Here is a 19,628-nt window from a genome sequence, read left to right as displayed (position 1 = left end):
GAAAAAACACCGAGACTCACATACGCACCAAAGCAAAACCGCATTTTTCCGCTTGTCGGCCGATCGGAAACCGGGCGCGATAAGCGGCAAAACCGCGCAGTCTGAAAAAGTGGTGGCATGGCGCGATATCGCGCGTGCTAATTATCCGAATCACCACATTACAATAATGCTGCTTATTATTTGCTAATCATAGCAATATTCCAGCCGATTATCTGCCTTCCTGGTGGCGATAGCGGCCCAGTCAGGGGCAGTTTGGAAGCGGCCGCGTGGGCGCCAGCCGCCGTTGCCGCGGTAACGGCCCTAAACAAGCACGCGTCCGGCTGGCCGCTGCGCCACGCCGCGAACTGCTCCAGACCTTAGTGGCACTCACCTTGCAAACGCACGGGAAACAGGTGACGATCTCTGGATCGAATCGAGTGATCACTGGCTCGCCATCGTTGGCGCACTTTTGGCGATTGCCCGGCACAGCCTCCACTCGGCCTCCTGCAAATCATCGCCGAATTATCCAACATTTCTGCACAACAACCGATAAGCGGCAACACTGTCAAACACGGCCAAGTCAGCAGCGTAGGCGGCCGGTGTTTTCCAATAAATATTTTGATTATTCTTCCCCCGGCCGCCCGCGGGGTTAAGACATAATATGTCATAATGTAGTAGCCGTGAACTTAGCGGCGTGTTTATCACGTAGGCCATGTCTGCGCCCAAAATAGCCGCTGGAGACGGCACTGGAGAATGGCAACAGTGCGAAAATGCACTTCGACTAGCTGGACGCGTGCTTCATGCGAGGCCAAGGCCGCCTGAGATGCAGGTGTGCAGCCCGAAGCGCCCACACCGTTGCCGATTCCTGCCAGTGCACTCAGCATGACAGCCGCTGTCAAACCACAACCAGTAGTCTAGACTGGCGGCGTGCCAGACAAGCCCCCCCTTGAGACCTTTTTAAGACGCGATTAAGCCGTCAACGGGCCGACCAATAAATGGAAGAACAAACAAAGCAACCCGGACCCTTAATGAGGCCACTTTAAGCAGTGGGCGGTGCATTAAGCGGCGCGGCGGGCGGCCTTTCAGGGTCTAATCGGCGTGTTTGGGTGGTCCATTAGGGCCCCCCAAGTGGCGGCGCCCCCGAGCCAGACACTTTGCTCGAAATTCCACCGGCTCGCTTGGTGCAACAGGCGCCCACCCCGTCGACGCGGCCACAACATCATTCGTTACCATGGAGACCGGCTGATAACAATGCCAGGGCGCGCACTTGTTGCACCATTGCACTCAACCACCCAAAGCCAATTGCGCATCGTATGAACAGGTGAACAGTGTTGCCGGCCGAGCTGAATATACAGGGTGGCCCAACAAATGTTTACCTCCGGTGGCCAGGGCGGCGTCCAGCAGCCCCACTACCAGCCAAATTGCCGTCCAACTGCGCGGTTGCCGCATGTCCATGTGTCTGCAACAAACCAAACTAGTTTATGCGACCRATCAMAGTGAAGTGRGTATTTTGAAATTTACACCAYCGTGAGRAATARGAAAACGCGCCAATRAAACCCCAACTCGCATGGATTTTGAGGATTTCTKCMCCAAASCGGYAACGTTGCCCCGGCCATTCTTGCAACCTTGGCCAGTCAAACGCAGCAAMAATCCTTCYACACKGTTSCMAKTCGCACACATCTRGCKTGATTTATAAATTTTCGATCMAMTYGGMAMCKMKGGASTCGTRAKGCWSRTAAAMMCCMCGTTGTCAGYTCGRRCGCAATTTCGCATCAAMTAAATTTTTTTTGAGTCACGAGTCGAMTKAAACYCCAATTCGCACACATACAGAGCGATTAAGGAAWTTGCSATYAAATMGGCAACGYTGGAYGMGTAAAAYACATATAAMAACYTTCTRCRCTGTTGCCMAAGTYGGCTTGATAAWTCCRCTYWGAASCWGRGGAGCGTGATCTGGAAACCCCACGTTGTCAGATCGGGCGCAATTTCGCATTAAATAATTTTTCTTTGAGTYACGAGTCGAWTRRAACTSCAATTCGYACACATACAGAGCGATTAAGRAAWTTGCSAYCAAATCGGCAACGYTGGACGCGTAAAACAMATATAAAAACCTTCTRCWCTGTTGCCAAAGTCRRCTTGATAATTCMACTSKGAAKSTKKKGMGCRTKWTCTGSAAACCCCAMGTTGTCAGTTTGTGCGCAATTTACGGCGCTTGATGATTTTTCGATCAGATCGGCAACGGWGGACGTGTAAAACACACATAAAACGTTCTACGCTGTTCCATCCTGCGTTACCAAACATTTTTTTRAACCTCTGCACTGTTATGTCATTAGGTCACTSMCACGCAGCGAGAATGGGGATTTATTGATCGAATCGGCAACGTTGCTCGCGCCCWGTGAGTAGTCCTGGTGCGGGTAAAACGCATGAAAGCCTCCACGCTGTTGCCAAAATTMCCGTGTCGATRTCAGTTTTCGAGTGCGCTCACTCAKTCTCCCGATCGAAAATGTGGGCGCAGTCAATTTAATTAAATTGAATCAATCGAYTATTTCATCGACCATCACAGGTCGCGCCCTATCGGGTGCAGATAGCGGCTGCGCAGGCATCGACGTGGCACTGTCATCGATGACATCGCTCGGGTGATTGACCAGTTTCAAAGTGCCGAAAAACCGGTAATACCTCCGGATGGGGCTCCGAATCCAGTGTGGAGTGCTCAAGGGGGCCGCCGAGGCCGCCGAGGCCCCCTTGAGCGTAGAATCTAGTACGCGCCCGGTGAAATTTGTGTTTGAAACGGTTGGCGTATGTTTGGGCCTACGTTGGTGACGCGCCGCCGTCCAGGCTGGAAAAGAGTTTTTGAGTGCCGCGGGGCCCAGCAGGGCCCAGCAGGGCACAGCGGGACCCTGCGGGTTGTGTTTGTGTGAGTGTGTGCGACCAGTAGGCTGACAGCCCTGCGAGTTTGAAAGTGCCGGTTTGTGGCCGCGGTTTTCGCATAGTGGGCGCCAGCCGGCCAAGTGAGGTTAGCTGTCAATTGGCGCGAACGTGACAGGGGGGCCCCCCGATATTCAACGGAGCGCTGGTGAGTACCAGGCACAACAGCCATAATTAGTTGTAAATTAGATCCGGGCGACCTCAATTATGATTAAGATTGTTGTTTTACCAAATCAAAGCGAGCCTTTGTTTAGGCTAAGCGCGGGTCATAAGCCACCGGTTCTTTCAGCTATTTACTGGCGTCCTTATCGCATCTAGTTGGCTGGTTCTTGGATGTCCAGGGCCGGAATTCCCCCCATTTGTTATTGCCGGTTGTTTTCCGATGAAACGCCTACACTGGGCGAGCAGTGGCGGGCGCGCGCTTACGCTTAGTTGGGGATTATTGGCGGGCAGCTGGTGAGGATTGCCTAGAGGATTATGAGCTTAGGGGGGTTTCGGGGCTACGCCCCTGCTGGAGTTTTCGCGACAGGAAGCCGATCGCGCGCTCAAAGCAGATTCAATTCGCGGCCGCCGCCACTAATTGATTGGACAAATCGGAATGCGGATTCGTTTGTTTACCCGTGGAGCATTGAGGTGGCAACTGGTGGGGCCCCACCACGACTAGCCAACGTTGGGCGCTTATCAGGCGCCATTGAGCGCAACCCCGGGGCCGTTCAGGTCAAAGGTGGCGGCGCTATCGGGCCAGTGGCGTGCCGCCCCAACCGCGGGGCTCGTTCCCGTCCATGCCCCCGAACTCGTTGGCCATGGAGCGCCGCGATTAACATATTTTATACGAGTTGTCCGCGCGCTGGTACGTGATATGAAGAAATTGATCGGAATCGCATTAGCCAATTGTTAATGAAGCCTAACGATGCAGAGGGCATTGCGTCAGCTCCGGTTTCTTCTTTCGCTTCTTCCCATTCCATTGCCAAGCCGATCCAAAGTTCAGCTAACGGGAACGGTGCAGGTTGAGTGAGAGCAAGAGGGCGGGCGGGGGGCCCCCTCCAGCCCCCCCAGCGTGTGTGCAGCCAAACCCCCCCATCGGTGATGGGGCGCAGCGCGGGGCCTGTAGGGAACTTACGTGGATGGTGGGCCTGGGCGCTTGCAGTCCGCAGTCGGGGTGGGCGCGCCCGAAAAACTGCCACAAACCGAAATGGCGCTACGGAAAAAAGTGCAGCGAGCGCTCGTTTTCGAACACGGATCTTCAGCGACGTTCGAGTTTCGCGCACTGTTCGACACTGGTGAGTGCCTGTGGTCGGTTGCTCGAGCCGAGAGTGCTGCTGCTGTTGATGGTGCTGCCGTGGCCCCTCCACATCTCCTCGCAAGGATTCCGAGCGACGCCAGGATTTTCGATTCGGGCGGCCCACGCGCGCCACTGCGCTCTTATCGGCGCCGCCCCCAGTTCCCGCCACCCCAACGAGAGTGTGGGCGTGGGCGCCAGCAAGGGGCGCACCGAAGCATCGCGACGCCCCGAAAACCGCCTGGCACTCGCCCGGTTTTCGGGGGCCTTTTTACGGCCCCATCCGTACGCGCCCAGGGGTTTTCTTCTCCAGGCGAAAATCCCATTTGGCCCTCAAACCCATTTGCCAGCCACTTCGGACGCAATTAGTGGAAAACCTCAACTTCCCATCCCGGTTTACCGTGTTGCCGTCCTCATCATTCCGGGGGGTTTCTCGGGACTTTGACTGGTTCCACGCCAGCCGTGCGGGAATTTGATTGAAGCTTCCGAGCAAAGTTGGGTTTTTTGCGGCGGGATGCCAGAAAAATCGCCCGTTTTTCACCTGTTTTGAGTCCGGGCCCCATTAGGGGCAAAGCCAGATTCCCGAACCTAGTTTGCCATGTTGCCGCGCGCATAATTTTGCGGGTTTTTATCGCAATTTCCGCTGTGTCTGTGCCATTTGTTGGGGAAATTCATCGGTTTTCCAACGGTTGAGTTTGTCTTTATGGGGCTTTTTCTGGCGAGTTGCGTTGCCAGTTTTCGCCCAAATGCCGAGTCCTCAGCCACTCTAGGCCTGATGGATGGAGGAAAACATTTTTTTTGCCAAAAACCAGCGTTGCCATGTTGCCGTTGTTACACCTAATTCTGAGGTTTTTCTGAGATTTCTACTGTTTCAGTTTTCTCTGGCGCAAAATCCCATGTTTTGTCCCAAAAACGCATTTGCTGTCGATCCAGGCCCAGAAAGCGCGGAAACCCGAAATTTCCTAACCTCGTGTGCCCTGTTTTTCCATTGTTTCACCGCCGGCTTTTGGGAAAATTCCTCAGCTTTCAAGGTTTTTTCACGCGCCTTTTTGGTACAAAATTCCATGTTTTGAACGAAAAACGCATTTGCTGTCGATCCAGACCGAGAAAGCGCGAAAACCCGAAATTTCCTAACCTAGTTTACCCTGTTGCCGCTCTCATTACTTGGGGATTTTTCATGGGATTTCCACTGTTTTAACGCCGGCTTTTGGGGAAATTCATCAGCTTTCAAACACACTGGAGGTTTTTTCAGGCCCCCAAAGGGGTTGGAGAAATTCGCAGAAAATGCGCTTTTTGTCCAGCCGTTTTTTGCCAAAAATCCCAGTTTCTAGTGCAAAATCCCACTTTTTGCTCCAAAAACGCATTTGCTGTCGATCCCGGCCCAGAAAGCGCGAAAACCCGACATTTCCTAAACCAGATTGCGATGTTGCCGCACTTATAACTCAGGAATTTTCCCCCCATTCGATAGATAAACCAACCAACTACAGTCAAATTTCTTCAAAATTTCCGCACTTGTTTCGTCCAAAAACTCGTGTAAAATTCCCAAATCTATCGACCATCAAACCGCTTTGCAGCATTGCCAAACCGTCCAAACCATCCAAACTCCCCCTGAGTTGCGGGCCCCGAAACAAAACCACCCGCGCAAATCCGTCACTGTCAATGTCAACGCCACTGGAAAACCCTCCAAAATCGCCCCCGAGTTGCAACCAAAAGTCAGTCACTGTCAATGTCAACGCCACTTGATGACACCCGCCCGCTAGTTTGGCTGCGCCATTGACTATCGGCGCGACCAGTAAATCGGCGATTCCATGGGCGTGCCAGCCATTAACGGCAACTAATGGGCGCAATCAACGTGGAAATTAGCCACCCATTGCGCCCATAATCGCGATCGCCTCCATCGCATACGAAACGAAGGCGATTTGCATGCAAGAATGGCGCGCCACTGGCGGCCGACGGCACCCGATCGGCTCCAGGTGCCCCTCGATCGCGTGACTCACCACCCGTCCAGAACCAACTGCGCGCCGATAAAACGTGACTAATCCCGGGTTCCTGCTAATCCGGCTGCGTCAGAGCGATTAGCGCGCATCGATGACTCAACGCAAGCGCCCGCCAACTGCAGGCGATTCGGGCCCTTAATGATGGCGCGCGCCCATTTGGTCGCACGTGATTCATTGCCGATTTACTATTGACAGCCGGATTTGGGCGCGCCATCTGGCGCAGTGTTGCCACTTTGTCCGGCGGCATTTTCTGGGTCAACTGCTGGGTGAAACAACGCGACTGGAACCTGAGACAGCCTGGCAGTGCTGCCACTTTTTATTTATTTATTTATTTATTTATTTATTTACATAAATCGAACTGTTTTGCTTACAAAACGACAGCTGGAACGTCACACACACGTGATGGGGGACAGACACGCGCAAACGCGCGCGCGCTGTCCGGCAACATTGCCGAGACCGGCGCAAACCAGCGGCAACTCGACGAACTAGGTTTTGTTTTGAGTGGCAGCGCTAGTGAAACGCTGCACCGCCAGATGGCGGCGCAGCGGCTGCGATTTAGCCGCAATCGGCAACAACGCGGGGGCGGTTTGCGCCTGGCCTCGCGCCTAACACTAAAACGATAACGATAAATAACAATAATCACTTGAAAACTTAATATATGTACAGTGTTCTTGACTACGTCAAAGTGTGGGGGCTGATGAGTCGCGCTGGAGTGGGGGTGGCTCGAACGCCCCAATCACAGTCCTCCAAATGGACGTCAGTGGCAGGAATGGGGGTTGGGGGGGTAAAGAAGCGCATTTCTGTCTAAACTACCACTACCAAGCTACAGGACAGAGATAGAAAGCGAGAGAGAGAGAGAGAAGCGTCGATTCGTCGCAATAGAGAGGTTAAGGTCGAGCGAGCAAGCGCAGAGCCGCCGCACAGTCTTACCACCTGTCAATAACAACGTCGCCCACTGAAAAATAAAAGCCCATCAGTCAGCAAGAGAGCGAAATAGTACAAGACATTAGTGGAAAAGAGCGGGTTAGTTAAGCCTGGGGGGGCGGGCGGGGCTCACAGTCGGTGCACTTTCTGGGGAACTGCAAAAGCAAAAAACCCCCCGTCAATTTCCCCCATGTCACTGCAACAACAAGTCACTCACCATGTGGACGATGGGGCGGAGGCGCCGCCGTGGCCTGCTGCCGAAACTCGATAAGCATGATGGCGGTTAATAGCTAGAGGGCGTGGTTAATCAAAACTATCCGGGTCGGGTTTTTGGCTAGTAGTTTATTGCGCAAAACAACAGAGAAAACATGTTCGAACATGCACACAGTCATTCGCCAGCGTACCAGTACAAGTAAATCACAACACCTGAGGGGGAAATTAATCGCTCGCTCGCTCGCTCACACTCACACAGACTTGCCTGCTCTGTACACTAGTGGGCGTAGTGGGCGCGGCCCTCGATCCAGATCCTTCTTATTCAATTAGGGCCTAACTAAGTAATCAATAATTTATTTAATTATAAAAAATTATTCATTTTCCGACTAATTTATTTCCTATGGGTTTGGATGCGCGGCGGCACAATCAAGTCCAATGAATAATTTTCCATTAAGTGGGCGGGGCTTGGGTGTGGCGTGCCACTGTCTTTAACCCAGCCAGTTTAGGAGTTTAGGGGGGGGGGKGCAAACAGAAGGCACTGTCAGTCAACACTGTCACTGCTGCTGGGGGGGCGGGGCCCGTTCGCGCGCCTCGGGCTCTTATAACGGTCCCCACAGCACCAAGCCAAAGAACACAGCCCACATTAGCACAATCCAATGCACAGTAAAAATCGCATTCTCACCGTCAGTGATCTTTCGGGCGATAAACTTCAGCGTCTCGTCGAGCAGAATCACCGGAATGGAGAACTTCATCACGGTGAGCCACTCCGCCACCGTCAGGGGGCACACTTGGAACACCACCTGCAAATGTCAGCGTTTAGTCAAATGTCAACAGGCCACGCCCATTTTGGACGGGTACCCACCGAAAGCACGTCCACGTAGAGAATGACAAAGTGGAGGGTGAAGGAGAGCGCCATCGAGCCGATGAGCCACAGGTTGCACCAGGGCGGCATCGCCACCAGCGACTGGTTCTCCGACAGACTGATGAAGGCGGAACGTTTAGTGAAATTGACCACGCCCACGGGCGTGTTGCTACCCACCTGTTCATGGCGTTCAGCATCTCGATGGTGACCAGGACGGAGAGGGCCATGGTCATGGGGTGGGGGTCGGTGAAGACCTTGCAGTCGATGCCCTTGAACTCGGGCCCGCCGGCAATGCATTGCAAGTGATGCGTCTGCGCACACACACACAGAAGGGATGAGTGCAGGGGGCCACGCCTCCCTACTGGGGCGCGCCACTTACCAGCTGATAGTAGCTCATCTGGGGGCCTTCGGGCGAGGCCATGAACCACCAGGCGGCCGCGCCCACGGTGGCGGCGCCCACGTAGCCGCCGATGGCCAGGTAGCGGAAGAAGAGCCAGCCGGAGATGAGCGACTCGTCGGCCTTGCGGGGCGGCTTGTCCATGATGTCGAGGTCGGGCGGATTGAAGCCGAGGGCGGTGGCGGGCAGACCGTCAGTCACCAGGTTGACCCAGAGGAGCTGCACCGGGATGAGGGCCTCGGGCAGGCCGAGGGCGGCGGTGAGGAAGATCGAGACGACCTGTGGGGCGGACATGAGCCGGGTGGGCAATAGGGGGCGCTGGCGCGCGCGCACTCACCTCGCCAATGTTGGAGGAGATCAGGTAGCGGATGAACTGCTTCATGTTGTTGTAGATGGCGCGGCCCTCCTCCACGGCGGACACGATCGAGGAGAAATTGTCGTCGGCCAGGACCATTTCGGCGGCCGATTTCGCCACCGCCGTGCCCGAGCCCATGGCGATGCCGATTTCCGCCTTTTTCAGCGCTGGGGCGTCGTTGACGCCGTCGCCCGTCTGCAAAAGGGGCCAAAATCCCGTTATATACCTATATATATATATAAAAGCCCCCATATCTGTTTCACCTTGACGTGCAGCCCCAAATAAGGATGACAAATCAATTGATTTTGTTCCTTAAATATTCAATGTCCGCTAGATAAATTAAGAAAAGTGCAACAGGGCAAAGGAGGATGGTTCGCCTGAGTTAAGGCTTCAATTTGCTAATTATCGCGATTGTTTTGGATAAACTTGTGAAAATGTTCCAGCTCGAGATTGAGCCGGTAAAACGACCATAAAGTTTCGAATTAGTCGAATACTATACAGGGTGATTCAAAATTGGCGTCAGTCMTATTAAGGGTATATACCGGCCCGTATATACCCTTAATAGGACTGACGCTTGTTGGAGAGTGTGCCGGTGAAGAATTCTTCGTATGTAAACGTTAGAGGCGATCGATRMAAATGAAACACTTTCTATAAATCTCTTAGATGATTTTTAAATCACGATGATTGAAATCACGTGAAAAAAATCAAGCCAACCCTGGTTATATACAGGGTGATTCAAAATTGGCGTCATTTCTCTGGTGGTGTTGTCTGGCGCTGTTATAGGAGTACAGAAAAAATAGTAAAAGAAATTAATTGTGATTAAAAACTGACAAATTTGCAACAACCCATATCAGAAATACGGCAGCAATGCTTTTCAAGGTAATCTGCCTAATTAACATTGTGCAAATACTTCGTAATCATTTCGGTAACCATGGAATTATACAGACTGACAATGAGATAGACAAGGACAAACGGTAAATTCGACAAGATTTGTGGACGAAATGTCAATCTGTTCTCATGGATGTTTGCGAGTGTTGCGTGAACGTGGTAGGAATGTATCCCTTCCTCGACATTTATTTGGTGCTCGGTTATGTCCAATATGTTGTTCCTCTGTTCTTGGCACCCGAACATCTATCGTCCACTATCTTCCTGCAACCACTTTGTTGGCTTGAGTTCTTTCAGGTTCTGCCATCTTACTGTAGCATTATTTGCCCTAAACTAATCGTAATTTTTCTTTTTAAATATATATATATATATTCTTATAATTGAACAAAGTTGAAATTCGATGTTTAACTGTTAATATCTTCGAGAAATTTTGTAAAAAAAAATATTTTGGAATGGCGTCAATTTTGAATCACCCTGTATAAGCTCAGAAGGGGTTGGGGGGGGGGAACTCACCATAGCGGAAATTTCGTTCATGCTCTGCAGATACTCGACGATCTTGGACTTGTGCGCAGGCTCAACGCGGGAAAAGAGACGCGCGCGTGCGCACGCCGCCTTCTGCTCGGCCGGKGACAGATCGTCAAACTCCCTGCCCGAGTAGGACTTGCCGGTGGTGTCCTCGTCCTCGGTGAAGACGCCGATGCGCCGACAGATGGCCTCAGCGGTCGCCTTGTTGTCGCCGGTGATGACAATGACGCGGATGCCGGCGGCGCGACATCTCACGATCGAGTCCTGCACCTCCTTGCGGGGCGGGTCCAGCATGCCGACCACGCCCACAAACGTGAGATTCACCTCGTAGGTGTAGAATTTGGTCGAGTCGCCCAAGTCCATCTCCTCGGGCTTGACGGGCGCGTCAGCGGTGGCGAGGGCGAGGCAGCGGAGCGTGTCACGCCCACAGCCGTAGCCGCGCGTCACCTCCAGGATGCGGCTCTTGATGGCGCTGGTGAGCGGCACCTTCTGCTGGCCGACGCGCACATGCGTGCAACGGTCGAGCACGCCCTCTGGCGCCCCCTTGACGAACAGTTTCGGGCTGGTGCCGAGGCGCGTCGGCTTCAGCGGCACGCAGTACGACGACATCGACTTGCGGTCGCGCGAAAACTCCAGCGTGAACTCCTTCTTCCATTGGCTCTCGATGTCTTGGCGCACGCAGATGGCGGTTTGGCGGCGATCGCCCGACTTGGCAACGTTGAACGGGTTCATCTTCTCGGCCAGTACGATGAGCGCGGTCTCGGTGGCCTCGCCCACCTTCTCGAAGCACTGCTTGAACTCGTTGAAGTCGATCGAGGAGTCGTTGCACATGATGCAGATGGTGCCCAGCTCGTGCAGCCCGTCGAACTTCGAGCACTGCACCTTTTGGCCCTTGAGGAAGACTTCGCCGATCGGCTCATAGGTGGAGCCGGTGATCTCGAACTCGTGGATCGAGGTGTCGCTGCCCTCCGCCTTGTCGAAGATGAACATGCGCGAGACGGACATTTGATTGGTGGTGAGGGTGCCGGTCTTGTCCGAGCAGATCACCGATGTGCAGCCGAGCGTCTCGACTGAGGGCAGCGACCGCACGATGGCGTTCTTCTTGGCCATGCGGCGCGTGCCCAGCGCCAGACAGGTGGTGATGACAGCTGGCAGGCCTTCAGGGATGGCGGCGACGGCCAGCGCCACCGCGATCTTGAAGTAGTAGACGGCCCCCTTGATCCAGGAGCCGCCGTGGGCGGGGTCGTTGAAGTGGCCGATGTTGATGGCCCAGACGGCCACGCAGATGACGGAAATGACTTTTGACAGTTGCTCGCCGAATTCGTCGAGCTTCTGTTGCAGCGGCGTCTTGATCTCCTCGGTTTCGGACATTTCGGTGCGGATCTTGCCGATGGCGGTGGCCAATCCGGTGCCGATGACGATGCCGCGCGCTTTGCCCGCCGCCACGTTGGTGCCGGAGAAGAGGATGTTCTTCTTGTCCTGGTTGACGGCGCGCGGGTCCGGCACCGGATCGGTGTGCTTGATGACGGACACCGACTCGCCGGTGAGGATCGACTGGTCGATGCGCAGCGTGGTGGAGAAGATCTTGACGATGCGGATGTCAGCGGGGATTTTGTCGCCCACCGACACCTCGACGATGTCGCCCGGGACGATCTCGCGCGCCCGGATCTTCTGCACGCCCGTTTTGTCGCCTCGGATCACTTTGCCCATTTCCGGCTCGTACTCCTTCAGCGCCTCGATGGCCGATTCGGCGTTGCGCTCCTGCCACACGCCCACCACGGCGTTCGCGATCAGGATCAGCAGAATGACGAACGGCTCGACGAACGCCGTGAATGCGCCATCGTGCTCTTCGAACAGCGCCAACACCTGCAACAAGCGCACATTAATATCAAGCAACAGGGGCGACTGCCAGTGGTGCGCGCTCTGTCGCACCTGCAGCGACATCCGAACATCCACGGCGAAATTTGGGGGCGGAAAAAAATTTAAAATTAGTGCAACCGCGCGAAGGCACCGCCCTGTTGGGGGCTTCGCAGCGGGGAATTTTTCCGAATTTTTTGCGATCGAAAAAACCCCGAACTTGGGGCGAACTGGCCCTTGAGCTAATGATGCAACCAGCCAAGGGCGTGGCAGCGAGCCGTGTGAGTTGGGCGAGGAAATTTCTCAAAAATACAAAGAAAGTTTGCAAAATACCATTGAAAAGAAAGCGAAAAACAAAGAAATTCACCCCAGACTGACAAGCGTCTAGGTATACAACGGCACCTCTTGTCAATTCTATCGATTGCGGCGATTCGCACTAGCGTTTTATTATGACTTAAGACGATTTAAGGTTAGGTGATTTTTTCCCGGTATTTGACTTTGACTGTGTCAACTTAATTAATATTAATAAAATTACTGCACTTATAAAGTTTGATTTAGCAATAATACTTAACGATGTGTTTTTTAACGTTACTCTATATATTATGTACACCAAATGGGGCGTTTTAATAATCAAAATGCATTATTGAGCAACTAGATAGTTGGCTTAAGTTCGTTTCCTATGTGCAATGTGCAAATCTAATCAAAACAAATTATCAACGATTTTTTAATTTTAAAGTAACAGAAAAAACAAAACTACTATTGTAAGAGTCAAATATTGAGCAAAAGAATTGCTGGTATCTTCTGTTTCCATTCATTTTTTGTTTAACATGTCACACTAAGCAACACATGAAAATAATTGCCTTTTTACACTATTCCAACAAAAGTGGAATACCAACTTTTTAGTAGGTGAATTAATTTCATTATATCAGGCGTATAAAATACTAAGATTTATAATCAGAAGTTTTAAATATTTTAACAATAATACAACATTTTTTTATTACATTTTTAGTATTGAATGCCATAAGCACTCTTACTTGTTGTTGCCACTTGGGTGATCTTTATTATGAGTTTTACCGATAAATAAATCTATGGAATGTATTTACTAATTTGAAAACTATCCATATAAATGTATCGATGTATGCAAGGATATTCAATATACTGTCAAATATACAATAAACCAAACTTTTTAGGAGATTTATCTAGTAGTTTAGGTTGCTTACTTAAATACTACGAATACAAAATCCAATACCTATTTAAGTTGATCAGAACAAATCATTTGTAAATTGTTATAAATTAAGAAACCCTCATAATCATCCCTGTCTTTCTTTGTGCTAATATAAAGGCAATGCTATTATTTTTGTTCCAACAAATTCAAACAATCCCTCTTAAAAAATGAAAAACTACTAGCCAAGAGCGCATAAAATTTACCTGTGAATTTCTGTACGATACTACTTGTTTGTCATTTTTATCTAGAGCTTATATAAGGTTCGAAATGCACGAGAATGAAAAAAAAAATGATTGACAAACTCGCGGTTGTTTATCTCGACAAATTATAAAATAATCATCATCAAACAAAACCACCTAACCTTAAATCGTCTTAACTCATTTGTAGAACCTGTCAACGATACGTTCGATAACAACAAACCGGTAGGCTTATTTGATTGGTTCGAATCGCCGCAATCGATACAAGTGACAGGAAAAAATACCAGTTTTTGCAGGCTGCCAAGACTGGCGCGCGCCCTTTGGGCACCCATGGGTAGGAGAGAGCGCACTAGACTAGGGCGGTATGCCCGTCTCGCTTCCACCCATGGGACTCCAAGGGCAAACTCAGGCACTGGGTGGTTGAGAATGTTTTTTTATTTTTTTTTTGGTGCAAAGGCCGGCAGTCCGGGCGAGTTGGCCCCGATCCAGATCAGCCGGTCGAAAGATGCGCGTCTAAATTTAATTTAACTGGGCGGCCGCCGACATGAAGGTCGGCCAGGTGGCCTCGTGTGCGCGCCCACTGGTCGCGCGCTCGCCAGATGTCGCCACCCGGCTTACATAACCCACGTCACTCTCGATACTTACAAAGGAAATGATGGCGGCCAACAGCAGGATTTTGACGAGCAGATCGTCGAATTGCTCGAGAACCAGCTGCCATATCGATTTGCCTGTTGGACAAAGAAAATCGATTAGATCGGGGTGTTTTGACGGGTGTCAATGTCAGTTTCGCGTAGGTATTTGAAGTGGTATTTTAGAACTCTTGTTGGGAATCTTGACTAGGCGCAGCGCCAACTCCGCGAGGAAAAACCTCAATTTATTTTTAAACCGTCAACTAGCAGTGCGTCTGAAAATATTTCAGCCAATTTTCCTAATTAAATAAAATTCGGTCGGTGTGTGTGGGGATAATTGCGTTGAATCAACTCAACAGCCGCTGAGTCATTTAGCCCAATATTGAGTTCGCGGCGATAACGGATTAATTATGGGCCTGGAAAATGCGGCGTTAATCGCCAAACACACACACACAGAGATGTTCAATGTCTTGCGGCCGCATGGAATTTCCACAGCGGACAGCTGCTCGCGATTGACGTCATAGCGTTGCGGTTACCTGATCGCGGCCTACTAAGCTAATGGGCACTCACCTTCCTCGGCCGGCAATTCTGCAACAAACAAACAAACATTTTAGCGGCTTGACTGGCAATTTTTGGCTAATGGAAAGCGGGATTTTTGCCGTTTTTTCCGGTGAAATAATGGCTGCTGGCGGCGGCAACCCGCTCAACAGCGGGGCTGCATTGCGGGTTGCCGGCCAGCCAGTTATGAACCGAAATGGGGCCAACAGTCGGAGGGGGCGGGTGCTCCACTCACCATTGGGGCCGTACTTCTCCTGGTTGCGCTTGACCTGGTCGGGGGACAGGCCTTTGTCCTGGTCGGCGCTGAAGTACTTCAGCACCTCATCCACGGTCTTCTCATGGGCGTTATCCATCACTCACCACGTCTGCAACGGAAACAAACCCGGACGTTTAGCAAACGGGGGCCCTTCAGTGAGGGCGGGGGGGCGCAGCCCCGGCAGGTGAACGCGCGATTTAACACAAACGAAGCAGGGGGGGCGAAATCACGTAAGCAACATGCACATGTCTCGATCAAGCTGGCACAAATTGGGGAAACTCGCGGGGAAAACGTGCAGGCAAGCGAAAAACTGCGATGTAAAGCGCTGGACGGTGACAGCAAACTGTCACTGTCAGGCAGGCGACGGCTGGAAGGGTGGCGGGCCAGTGGCGTGCCGCAGGCCCAAAGCAGCAAAAGTGGCCCGTTTGGGCCTGAAACGCGGCCAAAAGCCGCCGGCGCCCCCAAAGATGAGCGTCGGCAGTGATAAGCAGCGCGGGATTAGGCGGCAATCAATCAAATCGGGCCAATTAAGCGGCAATGATTGATGGGAACCAGTGGCGCAGTTGGCAGCCGTCATCGTGGCGGGCATGTGGACGCAGCTGATTGGTCGGCAAGGTCACGTGCCCGGGCCACGATCGGCGCCAAATTCAAACCGAGCCTTTTATATATAAATATCGAGGGCCCGGTTGCGTAACCGGCCGCTCGGGGGGGCACTGCACTGCACTTACCGGGCCGCAGCGATGCGTTGCAGATCCAGTGGCGGGCGCGCACTCACTAAAACCCTTCGGGGGGGGTTGCGATCACCACAACAAAAAAATTTCACGGATTAATGGGCGGTTCAGGTTTGGGGCCCCATTCGGCGGATCAGACACAGACGTTTGCGAGCGGATTCAGTCGCGAAACGGGCGCCGGGCTTTCGGTGCGCGCCTTTTTATAATCTCGGTGACCGGCAGGCCACGTAAATGGGCACGGTGCCAGAACGGGGCTGCGCCAGCGGCCCGCGAAAAAACTGCCGTCGCGACGCTTATTAATGGCCCAACGGGACGCTGCTGGGGCCAACTTTATCGGCTACCGGCCACAGCGGCCCCGGCAGCCTCTGAGCTACGCCACTGGCTCCGTTTCCAACTGCGGTTGCCTGCATGGTTGTGTCGTCGCCGTGGCTGCAGGGCGGGAGCCCATAGAGAAAGCAAAATAATTACTTTTATAATAAATTATAATTACTCTATGCGGCAGCCCTCCAACGACCACGCCCCTTCTGCCGCCATGTCCCAGTGATGGATGTCAAGAGGGCCCGAAGGGCACAGCCGCCCGTGGCTGTGCCTAGATGGCGCCCTGCCAAAGCTTCGGTAGTGGAGGGCAACCAAATTTAAGGGCGCGGCTCGCCCGACCCCAATAAAGCGCCAAATTTAAAAAAGGCCTAGCGGGGGCTTAAAATCCAATATGCATTTTAAACGAAAATTTGCACGTTTAAATCGTGTGAATCTGAGTCGCCCTTTCCAGTTTTGGCCTCTAAGCCCGAATTTCTTAAGGGATTTTTTGAATCAAATGATTCCTTGAAAGGGAGTTGTTGTCAAGTAAGCGCATCTTTGGACGCTTCAAGGGTTTATATGGCGGCCGCCCTTTGCTGAATTTATTCATATTTTGCCCGCCCGCATTTTCGCCCAAAACTCACTCCTTTTTGGCGCGATTTTCAATGTTAGTGTCTCGAAAGAAAGACAGTTGGACGCTCTTCAAGTTATCTTAAGGCAGCTTTTGCGTCCGACCCCAATTGGAGGGGCTGCGCCCGATTATAAAGTTTCTTTCCCTTTCCCTTTCCGCCAACCGCGTTTTTGCTCGCAGGCCCTTTCGCTGATCGCCCCCTGCATCACTTCTATGCAACAAATGATAAAAATCTTCCAAAAACGTTCGGTTTGACAAAAACAAAAAATTTGGAGATGCCGGGGATCGAACCCGGGGCCTTTCACATGCAAAGCGAACGCTCTACCACTGAGCTACATCCCCGCTTGAGATAGTTGGCAAACCACTGCAAATCCTTCTTGATCATCTCCGGCGCAGCCCCCCAAAAAAACCCCTTTGGGGATTGATGCATTGAGAAAAATTGCTGACGCAATTTTTCACCCGGGATTTGACCAGGGACTTTTCCTAGCTAGCTAGCGCTAGCCTTCAGCCGCCATCTTGGTGTGACCACCCTCCACACACGCGGTAGTCAAGGCAACCTCATCTGTTGTGCGCGTCTAACCTCAATCAAAGGGGGCCCAAATGTGCGAAGTGTCAGCGCAGAATTTCCCGGCGCTTTTCCCGGAGATCAAGGGGCGCCTGGGGGCGGCGCGCTTCGTCGCCCTCGACCTGGAGTTCAGCGCCCTGAATCCGCGCCCCGAGCACCTGCCCAGGTGAGCCTTTTATACCCGGCCCTTGCAGGGCATCGATGCTTGATGGTCGATTGATTGCAGCATATTCGACTCGCCGGACGTTCGCTACGCGAAGCTGCGCCTAGGGCTGGAGGGCGTGGTGCCGCTGCAGGTGGGCCTGACGGCGTTCACCTTCGACTCGGCGCTGAACAGCTACAGCGCGCACAGCTTCAGCTTCCATGTGCAGCCGGCGGCGTTCCAGGGCGTCAATCGCTGCTTCCTGCTGCAAACCAGTTCGCTCGCCTTTCTGAAGCTGCACAATTTCGACTTTAATAAGGTGAGTTGTTGGGGGGCTGGACTGGGATGGAAGCTGATCGCAGTGTTTCAGTTTGCTTATGGCGGGGTGCCCTTCATCAATCGGCGGCAGGAGCAGGGGCTGCGCGAGCTGATGGGGCAGGACCAGCTGTCGGAGCTGAGCGCCAGCAATGCGCAGGAGATTGCAGAGATCGTGAGCCGCGAGGGAGCCCGCGTGGCTGCGTGGTTGAAGCGGGCGCAGCCCGGGCAGGAGCTGGCGCTCGCCGATGTGCCCCCTGATGAGGAGGTGCGGTTCTTCGTGCAGCGCGCCCTGAGGGCGCGCTTCGCCCCCCTGTGGACGTGCGTGCACAACGGGGAGCTGCGCGTGCAATGCGTGACTGCGGACGAGTTTGCGGCGCTGGACGCCGCCCAGCCCCTGGAGGAAGCGCTGCTGGAGGGGCTGCTGGGCTTCGCCCGCGTGCTGAGGCTGTTGGCCGAGCTCCGCGTGCCCCTGGTGGGGCACAATCTGCTCCAGGACCTGCTCCTGGTGGTGGCCTGYTTCGAGCAGCCGCTCCCCGAGTCCTACTCGGCCTTTAAGCGCSTGGTCCAGGCGCTGTTYCCGCWGGTGTTCGACACCCGCCTGATCTCCCATAAGGTGCGCATGGCGCAGCCCGAGGCGCAGCGCTGGAACGACCGCTGTACGTATTTTTCGGGTGTTTTTGACTGGTTTTGAGCGCGTTTGCCATTGCAGGTCTGCAGACGATGTTCGAGTTCTTCCAGCAGGGAGCCGCCAGGGGCGGCAACGCGCCCAGGGTGGTCCTGGCGGGCGCCCAGGACAGTCCGGCGCAGTTCCACAACGCCGCCTGGGACTCCTACTGCACGGGCTACGCCTTCATCCAGCTCGCCCACATGAATATCAGCGGCCGCTACCCCAAGGCCAAGCAGTTTGTCAGCAGCGAGCTGCTGGCGGGGCTGCGCCCCTTCGAGAACCGCATCAATCTGATCCGCTGCTCAGTGCCGTGCATGGTCAGCGCCGAGGAATGCGTCCAGTGGCTGGTTGACTGACGGTTTGTTTGTTTGTTGCAGAATCTGGCCGGAGCCGATCCAGATAGCACGAGGCCGCCGCACTTAGTGATTGAGGCGCGTAAAAATAGCCCGCTCAACGTACGGCAGGTGAGCCAGTTCTAAATCCGGGCGCTCGACGGCGGGGTAAATTTAGCGACTTTTTGTGGGGGCCCCCGCAGGTGACCGAGCTGCTGAGCCGCTTCGGCTACGTGGAGGTGCGCAAGCTGCGCCCGCCCCGCACGGCACTGATCGCCTGCGACAACCACGGCAAGTAAGCGAACGCTGGCACGGCACTGGACCAGCTGGCGCCCATTAATAACCACATTGGCACTGCAATGCGGTTTATTTGCGGAATTTGTGTGTGCGAATGCTTGGGCGCTGGTTGCGTCATTGCTCGCATGCCTCGCAGAGCCCCACTAATTTTTTTCGGGGGCATTTCAGCGCCAAACGCATCCTGCGGGAGCTGCGCCACCATCCCCAGTACCGGATTGGGCCGTACGTGGCCTGGAAGCACTCCCCATTGGTGCGGCCGCTGCTGCTGTAAGCCCCGCCCCCCGTTTCTGGCCCCGCCCTGCTCTCATTCTCGCACTGTTGCAGGGGGGCGTTGACGGTGTCCGGCGCCCTGTTGCTGTGGCAGCTGCTCCATGTGGCCAGCCCCCCTGGAGCCCCGCCAGTCCCCGCCTGAACGCCCCAGTTACGCAAGGTAAGCGGCTAAAAATAGCGCTCAGCTCCCTCACTGGTGTGAGTCAATCGCACAAATCGGTTTTCATATTTAAAAATAAGCCCTTCGGGGGCCACTCGAACACCAGATACCACTCGCGATTGACGTCATTGCTGGGGCGATGACATAAGAGTGGCAGG

The 19,628-nt window shown here is 53.4% G+C and overlaps 3 protein-coding genes and 1 non-coding gene across 7 annotated transcripts in view; 1 reads left to right on the top strand and 3 right to left on the bottom strand.

The window, feature by feature from the left end:
* LOC109533366 (BMP-binding endothelial regulator protein) overlaps positions 1 to 5,174 on the bottom strand; it is a 7,904-nt gene extending 2,730 nt beyond the window's left edge. Inside the window, exons 1-3 of one of the 2 annotated variants that reach the window (XM_048662897.1) lie at positions 4,022 to 5,174; positions 1,356 to 1,438; positions 371 to 483 (exon numbers count right to left, since the gene is read on the bottom strand). In XM_048662897.1, the coding sequence (XP_048518854.1) occupies positions 371 to 483; positions 1,356 to 1,434 (192 nt within the window). In that variant the 5' untranslated portion in view covers positions 1,435 to 1,438; positions 4,022 to 5,174. The other variant, XM_048662898.1, reaches the window with a different exon arrangement.
* Positions 5,175 to 6,458: 1,284 nt separating this feature from the next.
* LOC109533367 (calcium-transporting ATPase sarcoplasmic/endoplasmic reticulum type) lies at positions 6,459 to 15,982 on the bottom strand. Of its 3 annotated transcripts, none has more exons than XM_048662894.1 (11): positions 15,789 to 15,981; positions 15,040 to 15,169; positions 14,817 to 14,834; positions 14,263 to 14,345; positions 10,327 to 12,204; positions 8,911 to 9,123; positions 8,556 to 8,852; positions 8,354 to 8,487; positions 8,177 to 8,294; positions 7,997 to 8,114; positions 6,459 to 7,132 (listed from the first exon to the last, which is right to left on the bottom strand). In XM_048662894.1, the coding sequence occupies exons 2-11, from the start codon at positions 15,155 to 15,157 to the stop codon at positions 7,104 to 7,106; spliced, it is 3,006 nt and encodes a 1,001-aa protein (XP_048518851.1). In that variant the 5' UTR covers positions 15,158 to 15,169; positions 15,789 to 15,981; the 3' UTR covers positions 6,459 to 7,103. The 3 variants fall into 3 exon arrangements, with proteins under 3 accessions (XP_048518851.1, XP_048518852.1, XP_048518849.1); XM_048662895.1 differs by lacking the exon at positions 6,459 to 7,132 and adding an exon at positions 7,139 to 7,256 and having other exon boundaries at positions 15,789 to 15,982; XM_048662892.1 differs by lacking the exon at positions 6,459 to 7,132 and having other exon boundaries at positions 7,424 to 8,114; positions 15,789 to 15,982.
* A 599-nt stretch (positions 15,983 to 16,581) lies between these two features.
* LOC109533368 (pre-piRNA 3'-exonuclease trimmer) overlaps positions 16,582 to 19,628 on the top strand; it is a gene marked incomplete in the record, with an annotated part of 3,702 nt that continues 655 nt past the window's right edge. Inside the window, 8 exon segments of the mRNA XM_048662899.1 lie at positions 16,582 to 17,450; positions 17,511 to 17,745; positions 17,797 to 18,400; positions 18,454 to 18,728; positions 18,789 to 18,875; positions 18,947 to 19,038; positions 19,209 to 19,307; positions 19,365 to 19,626. Coding sequence (XP_048518856.1) covers positions 17,320 to 17,450; positions 17,511 to 17,745; positions 17,797 to 18,400; positions 18,454 to 18,728; positions 18,789 to 18,875; positions 18,947 to 19,038; positions 19,209 to 19,307; positions 19,365 to 19,452 — 1,611 coding nt within the window.
* Positions 16,990 to 17,061, bottom strand: Trnaa-ugc. The gene has a single exon. It is a non-coding gene; the product is annotated as a tRNA-Ala (tRNA).

This window comes from Dendroctonus ponderosae, unplaced genomic scaffold (assembly GCF_020466585.1).
Source record: "Dendroctonus ponderosae isolate FM_Combo_2020 unplaced genomic scaffold, Dpon_F_20191213v2 Dpon_F_20191213_12, whole genome shotgun sequence".
Classification (NCBI taxonomy): Eukaryota; Metazoa; Arthropoda; class Insecta; order Coleoptera; family Curculionidae; genus Dendroctonus; species Dendroctonus ponderosae.
This window is presented reverse-complemented; position numbering and strand designations above follow the sequence as displayed.